Source organism: Solanum lycopersicum, chromosome 6 (assembly GCF_036512215.1).
Source record: "Solanum lycopersicum chromosome 6, SLM_r2.1".
In the NCBI taxonomy this organism is placed as follows: domain Eukaryota; kingdom Viridiplantae; phylum Streptophyta; class Magnoliopsida; order Solanales; family Solanaceae; genus Solanum; species Solanum lycopersicum.
Window position 1 is genome coordinate 46653114 of NC_090805.1, and position 8539 is coordinate 46661652.

General features: G+C 37.6%; 2 protein-coding genes across 2 annotated transcripts; both read right to left on the reverse strand.

Moving 5' to 3' along the window:
• Nucleotides 1–158: 158 nt before the first annotated feature.
• Nucleotides 159–2542, reverse strand: LOC101268580 (large ribosomal subunit protein uL15x-like). The gene has a single exon (XM_069299418.1). The coding sequence runs from the start codon at nt 732–734 to the stop codon at nt 288–290; it is 447 nt and encodes a 148-aa protein (XP_069155519.1). The 5' UTR covers nt 735–2542; the 3' UTR covers nt 159–287.
• A 538-nt stretch (nt 2543–3080) lies between these two features.
• LOC101267533 (U-box domain-containing protein 52) lies at nt 3081–5172 on the reverse strand. The gene is made up of 4 exons (XM_004241494.5): nt 4588–5172; nt 3675–3793; nt 3465–3583; nt 3081–3387 (listed from the first exon to the last, which is right to left on the reverse strand). The coding sequence occupies exons 1-4, from the start codon at nt 4784–4786 to the stop codon at nt 3327–3329; spliced, it is 498 nt and encodes a 165-aa protein (XP_004241542.1). The 5' UTR covers nt 4787–5172; the 3' UTR covers nt 3081–3326.
• Nucleotides 5173–8539: the final 3367 nt, after the last annotated feature.

Consider the following 8539-nt stretch of genomic DNA (forward strand, 5'->3'; position numbering starts at 1 on the left):
ACCAAGAGGATAATCTGTTAGAACATCAATTCTATTTGACATAGAATCACCTAACATCTGTTGAACTTAAGCAGCAGGCGCATAATTGACACAAACTCTGATAATAATGTCAAAACATTATCAATCATTTGAAAATGTCGAAGGCAGAGAGTCAAGGATCCAGAAAAAATTATACGCCAATTTGTTGTAAAAAGTATTTCAAACAATTCCAAGTTCAAATCTCCATTAACTAATCCAAAAACAGTAACTTTAACACAAAAAAAAGTAACTAACAACTCAAATCAAATCTAGGCGGTAAGAACAACAGCACCACCATTTTCCTTGATCTTCTTCTCTGCATTCTTTGAGACCAACTTAGCCTTAACAACAACAGGCTGTCCCGTAGGCAAAACACCTTTACCCAAAACCTTGAAATACCCAAATTGGGTAACATCAATCAACGGGGCAGTACCCTTATTGGCAGCAGCCTTGTCTTTCACCTCTTGAGGAAGGAGAGACCATAGAGTGTCGATGTTGACAGTAGGGCAATAGAATTTGTTACGAAGCTTGTGGAAATAACGCATACCTACTTTACCGAAGTAACCAGGATGGTACTTGTCGAAAAGGATCCTGTGATGGTGCATACCTCCGGCGTTACCTCTTCCTCCTGGATGCTTCCTGTGCTTTCCGATACGACCATGTCCGGCGCTGACGTGACCACGCTTCTTCCTGTTCTTCTTGAATCTGGTAGTCATTTTCTCCTCGGCTGCGGCGGCAAAATGGGGAAAAGGGAAAGTGCGGCAGTGAGAGAATGGTAAGTCTAGGGTTTTCAGACATTTATAGATGGAAGATCGATGGATTGGGCCCAATAGCAATTTTTGCCATTAGGGTTTTGACAGGGCTGTTAGTAGTTAGATATGGGCTTGGGTGAAATTTGGATAATTGTAGCGAGAATATGAAGGAGAGAGCGACTGACAAACAGTTTGCTATAGAATACAAATAAATTAAGCGGTAGCTATTTATTTATTTTATATTGTTAGTCTGTGATTGTATACAATTATCCCAATTTTTGTATTTGGTGGTAAATATAAGGGAAACTTTTACATATAGCCAGTTAAAAATAATTAATTACTCTCCATAGCTATAGTTTAATAATTACAATTCGTAATTACATGTTATATGGAGGAGAGAGGTGAGCGAGACTGGAAGAGAGAGGAGAGAGGCGAGAGGGGGGGGGGGGAAGAGTGGGAGAAAGGTGAATATATTGGTTAGATAATTGTATATTATACATAGGTATTTGTATATATGGAAACAGAGATTGAGAGAGGGAGGAGAGAGGCAAGCGAGACTGGAAGAGAGAGGGTGGAGAGAGGCGAGCGAGATTGATAGAGGGGGAGAATAGCGAGCGAGAGAAGGCAGAGAGTGGGAGAGAGGTGAATTGTATATGTATATAATTGTATATTATACATATACATTTGTATAAATGGCAAGCGAGATTCGGAGAGGGAGGAGAGAGGTGAGCGAAATTGAGATAGGGAGGAGAGAGACGAGTGAGATTGAGAGTGGGAAAAGAGAAGCGAGCGAGAGAGGGCAGAGATGGGGAGAGGTGAATTATATATGTATATTGGTTTAAAAATTGTATATGATACATATTTATTTGTATACCCTGGCGAATTATACATATACAAACATGATTAATTATATAAACTCGAAGTTATCGCACGTAATGAATGTATAATGTTAGTCGCGAGTGATAATTATAGCAAATTATAGCTATGATGAGTAATTAAATAGTATAAGTTTGTTTAGCCGCGTAATTTCCCCTGAATATAAGTGAAAAGAAAAAATAATTTTTTCGTGTTTTTCAAATTTCTTAAAAATAATTCGATGAAAGTTTTTCACTAGACTGCGAAAAACACATTTAGCCATAAAATTCTAAAAATTAACTTCAAGTTAAATTTCTTAATTTTTCAAAAATTTAAAAAAGCAACAAAAAAATATTTCTACTTCTATTTTTCACTCCATTTAACTTACAAAAAAAATTAAAATAACTCCAATTTATATTCGTGATCGAACACAATTGCATGCAAATTTTAACTATCATTTTTTCACTTTGAAGATAATCAATCACCAATTAATAATTGATTTTATTTCAGATGAAATAGCATATAAGGGACAACAAACAAACAACACATCAAATTGGTGATGAAGTTGAGGTTGCAAGTCAAGAGTTGTTAGGCTTTATAGGTTCTTACTTGCGTGCAACTATTCTTTACCCCGTTGGCGCTTTACATTACAAAGTCCAATACAAGACTCTTGTGATTGATGATGAAATCGCGCCACTAGAAGAGACTGTATGTGTCTCTGAGGTCCGTCCTGTTCCACCTACTCTTGCATCTGAAACAAGGTAAATGGTAAAATATGATATTGTAGATTTGAAGAAATTTTTTTGTTATTGTAGTCTCTACATGTTTAAGAACTTTGTTACATTCTTTTTTTCCCAATATTTTGATTGAATTTGCCTGTTAATATGCATTTTGCATTTTCATGTTGCCTTTGATTAAAACTCTGTTTTGGCTGCCAACCACTCTACACACTTATAATTCTATATCTATTTAGTACCTGGTGTAGGTATGTACTTAATGGTAAGAAAAATATGCACGAGGCAGACGCGAAATCCAGGGGAAATAGGAGATCATAAATGCTTAAAGAATTAGCAAATTATAATGGTTGTTACTATCAAAGACACCAATTTGTCAAGATCTACAGGGTTCTTGGACATGTCACATTCTAAGTAAAAACTATACCTTTAATGTAAAAGAAACTTTGTATTTCTCTTTGGACATGAACCTTTTTCTCACATGGAAAGTTTTGGACCATATCATAATGTTCTGATATTACAATTCAATTTGAAGGATCAAAATGTATGGTGTATTCAACATGTTGGAATACCAGTGTTTATCATGTAGAACTGAGTGTTAAACACGCATGAAAATTGACTTTTTAGTGAAAAGTGCTAGTTAAGTTCAGTCAAGTGTAAACCATTCATTTTGCCTTTAGACTCATTTAGGATTCTTAAGAAGCAAATACTGTTGTCTGTGTTGCAGTAGAAATGATTCCTTTATGAAGTAAACATCGTCGAGTTATATGCAAGAGAACTTAATAACAGAAACTTAATATTTACTATTATAGTAAGCTAAAGTACTGGGAAGAAAACTTGTTACATTGTTTTCTCAATCGAATTTTCTGGAAAAGCATATGCATTCAAGGAAATTCCTTGTAATCTCAGGCTGCCTTAGATTACAACTCTGTTTTGGCTGCTGCACTTGGCTAACCACTTTAACCTCTCAGAACTCTGGTGCATTTTTTTGAACATATTCTCCTATATCTTGTCCATTCTTTACTAGCCTGAAATGGACAAATAATAGCATTATAGCATGCTTGAACTTTGATAATTTCATGTTGTGGTGGAGAACTATGTTTACCTCGTGGAACGCGGTGGCCTGTTTCCAATAATAAGGCTTGTAATGTTGACAACAGGTATAAGGTCAAGTAATGCTTTAGCTGGTGAATTGCTTTCCACAAGCATAGTATCAACTGGTACCTAGCAGCCAAAGTAAAATCAAGAACTGTCCTGTAACAATGTTTTCGAATATTGGATGTGAAGATTCTGATTGATATAGACTTGAACCTACTTTGGCATCGTTGCATAGGCGAATGTATTTCACCAAGAGACTCTTCCTCCTATTATTCTCTTCATTGATGTAGACTTGCACTTGCTCTTTGCTCAATTGGCTTCTTGATAAGTTCCCAACTATCATACAAAATTCAACTTAGCTGTCAAATTTTCCTCAGTTTCTATATAAAAAAATAGCTTGGTGCTCAAAGCATCTCGCGTTTCACGCAGGAGCAAGGTAAACATCGCGCCCATAGGGGTGTGTAATGTAAGCAATCTATCCTAATGCAAGTATCGGTGCAAGGCATCCTGCATTCATGTAAGGTACGTGGAAGGGCTTCACCCTGAGGGGGTTTAATATAAGCACCCTGCCCTGATGCACTTGTTAGTGGCTGATTATCCACGTCATGAACCTATAATCTATATGTCACAAGTTCGAGTCAATTTTACCAGTGATCCAAGCAGTCGTGTAGCCACATTGGACACCCTTCGTCGGAATATTATATCGTATATACAAGTAAAATGACACAACAATATGATGTAGCCTAGTGGTTTCAGGCACCTTGAAATAGTAAAGATACAAAAAATTAAAGTGTTTGTGTGTTTAGATTTCACTACTAGCAAAAAAAAATTCACTTTTTAAGAAGAGCAGATTCACTTTAGCATTTCGACACCCTTCGTGAAAATCCTGGATCGAAGGCTCCACATCCCTTTGTTCCTAGAAAGTATTCACCTATTAACTAACTTTTATCTGACTTAAGACAAGATATATGATGAAAAATCCTAGGATTCTTGTCACTATTGAGATAGCAGCAGCAACAAGAAAATTGAACCATTATATTCAATATACTCTTGAATTTCCTGATTATTGAATGAATCGCTGACGTGATATATCGAATATAGAGATATGTATGTACAAGAACAATAGTTACCTGGTGTTGGAATGTACTTGATAGTAGGAAAAATATGCACGAGGCAGACGCGAAATCCAGGGGAAACAGCATGATCAAGTGCCCATTGAACAACATACAAGTCATTTTTTCCAACAACTACATAAACATCATTAGTTTCTGCATCTTTTATTGTACTACTCTTGCTATCTTCTCCAATCTCTTCGATTTCCCTAGACATCTCTTTCGACAAATCTTGAATATAGCCGATAACAACGATGCTAGTTGTGGTGCTCAATTCTGGTCCCTCATTTGATGGTGGTTTCTAGCGAAGACACCAACAATGTAATTTTTTTGTCAAGTTGTGGAGTGTTTCTTGGATATGTCACAGTCTATGTAACAACTGTTCCTTTGATGTAAAAAGAAACTTTTTTTAATGCTTATAGAAAAGAATGATGGTGGTTGCTAACAAAGACACCAATAAAATGAAAAAAAAAAGGAGAGTTTTATGTGAATTTTTTTTTCATGTCTAACATCTGTAGCCTGTAGGGTTCTTGGACATGCCATATTCTAAGTAAAAATTGTTCCTTTTTTATGTAAAAGAAACATTTTTTTTTTCACATGGGCAAGTTTTATTGGACCATATCACAATTTTATGATAGTGCAAGTCAATTTCTAATGCTTTGATTTTTCTCTTTTTCCTTTACTTGTGATCTGTTTTTTCCAGAATTGTCTCTTTCCATGCTTAAAGGATCAAAATGTTATAGTCTATGCAACAAATCTAACTATTATTATAACCATACAACATTAAAGTATCCGATTGAGTCAGACATTTTATTAAGGAGTGTTAAAATGTAAGTATGTAAACATATCCTAACAAAAAAGATCAAAATGTATAGTCTATGCAACACATCTAACTATTACTATGACAATAAAAGATTAAAGTATGTGATAGAGTCAGATATTTTATTAAGGAGTCTTAAAACGTAAGTATGACATACCTGAAGAAAAAAGAAAAAAGAAGATCCGATGAAGTCAGACATTTTATTAAGGAATGTTAAAATGTAAGTATGTAAACATACCCCAACAAAAAAGAACAAAATGTATAGTCTATGCAACACATCTAACCATTACTATAACAACAAAAGATTAAAGTATCATACCCCAACAAAAAAGATCAAAATGTGTAGTCTATGCGCGAAGACAAAAGAAAAAGAAGGGAGTCTGTCAGACAGCCATGAGACCATCTTAGTATGCCCGATGACAAAAGAAAAAGAAGGGAGTGTGTCAGACAGCCATGAGACCATCTTAGTATGCCCGAAGAAAAAAGAAAAAAAAGGAAGTCTGTCAGACAGCCATGAGACCATCTTAGTATGCCCGAAGAAAAAAGAAAAAGAAGAGAGTCTGTCAGACAGCCATGAGACCATCTTAGACCCGAGATCTCCGGTCTAAGAACGATCATCTACTGCATCCACAGCTCGAGGAGCTATGGAAGGCTGTTAATCACGCTCTAGTCACCATTACTATAACAACAAAAGATTAAAGTATCATACCCCAACAAAAAAGATCAAAATGTGTAGTCTATGCGCGAAGACAAAAGAAAAAGAAGGGAGTCTGTCAGACAGCCATGAGACCATCTTAGTATGCCCGAAGATAAAAGAAAAAGAAGGGAGTGTGTCAGACAGCCATGAGACCATCTTAGTATGCCCGAAGAAAAAAGAAAAAGAAGAGAGTCTGTCAGACAGCCATGAGACCATCTTAGACCCGAGATCTCAGGTCTAAGAACGATCATCTACTGCATCCACAGCTCGAGGAGCTATGGAAGGCTGTTAATCACGCTCTAGTCACCATTACTATAACAACAAAAGATTAAAGTATCATACCCCAACAAAAAAGATCAAAATGTGTAGTCTATGCGCGAAGACAAAAGAAAAAGAAGGGAGTCTGTCAGACAGCCATGAGACCATCTTAGTATGCCCGAAGATAAAAGAAAAAGAAGGGAGTGTGTCAGACAGCCATGAGACCATCTTAGTATGCCCGAAGAAAAAAAAAAAAAGTCTGTCAGACAGCCATGAGACCATCTTAGACCCGAGATCTCAGGTCTAAGAACGATCATCTACTGCATCCACAGCTCGAGGAGCTATGGAAGGCTGTTAATCACGCTCTAGTCACCATTACTATAACAACAAAAGATTAAAGTATCATACCCCAACAAAAAAGATCAAAATGTGTAGTCTATGCGCGAAGACAAAAGAAAAAGAAGGGAGTGTGTCAGACAGCCATGAGACCATCTTAGTATGCCCGAAGACAAAAGAAAAAGAAGGGAGTGTGTCAGACAGCCATGAGACCATCTTAGACCCGAGATCTCCGGTCTAAGAACGATCATCTACTGCATCCACAGCTCGAGGAGCTATGGAAGGCTGTTAATCACGCTCTAGTCACCATTACTATAACAACAAAAGATTAAAGTATCATACCCCAACAAAAAAGATCAAAATGTGTAGTCTATGCGCGAAGACAAAAGAAAAAGAAGGGAGTCTGTCAGACAGCCATGAGACCATCTTAGTATGCCCGAAGACAAAAGAAAAAGAAGGGAGTGTGTCAGACAGCCATAAGACCATCTTAGTATGCCCGAAGAAAAAAGAAAAAAAGGGAGTCTGTCAGACAGCCATGAGACCATCTTAGTATGCCCGAAGACAAAAGAAAAAGAAGGGAGTCTATGCGCGAAGACAAAAGAAAAAGAAGGGAGTGTGTCAGACAGCCATGAGACCATCTTAGTATGCCCGAAGACAAAAGAAAAAGAAGGGAGTGTGTCAGACAGCCATGAGACCATCTTAGTATGCCCGAAGAAAAAAAAAAAGTCTGTCAGACAGCCATGAGACCATCTTAGACCCGAGATCTCAGGTCTAAGAACGATCATCTACTGCATCCACAGCTCGAGGAGCTATGGAAGGCTGTTAATCACGCTCTAGTCACCATTACTATAACAACAAAAGATTAAAGTATCATACCCCAACAAAAAAGATCAAAATGTGTAGTCTATGCGCGAAGACAAAAGAAAAAGAAGGGAGTCTGTCAGACAGCCATGAGACCATCTTAGTATGCCCGAAGACAAAAGAAAAAGAAGGGAGTGTGTCAGACAGCCATAAGACCATCTTAGTATGCCCGAAGAAAAAAGAAAAAAAGGGAGTCTGTCAGACAGCCATGAGACCATCTTAGTATGCCCGAAGACAAAAGAAAAAGAAGGGAGTCTATGCGCGAAGACAAAAGAAAAAGAAGGGAGTGTGTCAGACAGCCATGAGACCATCTTAGTATGCCCGAAGACAAAAGAAAAAGAAGGGAGTGTGTCAGACAGCCATGAGACCATCTTAGTATGCCCGAAGAAAAAAAAAAAAAGTCTGTCAGACAGCCATGAGACCATCTTAGACCCGAGATCTCAGGTCTAAGAACGATCATCTACTGCATCCACAGCTCGAGGAGCTATGGAAGGCTGTTAATCACGCTCTAGTCACCATTACTATAACAACAAAAGATTAAAGTATCATACCCCAACAAAAAAGATCAAAATGTGTAGTCTATGCGCGAAGACAAAAGAAAAAGAAGGGAGTGTGTCAGACAGCCATGAGACCATCTTAGTATGCCCGAAGACAAAAGAAAAAGAAGGGAGTGTGTCAGACAGCCATGAGACCATCTTAGACCCGAGATCTCCGGTCTAAGAACGATCATCTACTGCATCCACAGCTCGAGGAGCTATGGAAGGCTGTTAATCACGCTCTAGTCACCATTACTATAACAACAAAAGATTAAAGTATCATACCCCAACAAAAAAGATCAAAATGTGTAGTCTATGCGCGAAGACAAAAGAAAAAGAAGGGAGTCTGTCAGACAGCCATGAGACCATCTTAGTATGCCCGAAGACAAAAGAAAAAGAAGGGAGTGTGTCAGTCAGCCATAAGACCATCTTAGTATGCCCGAAGAAAAAAGAAAAAAAGGG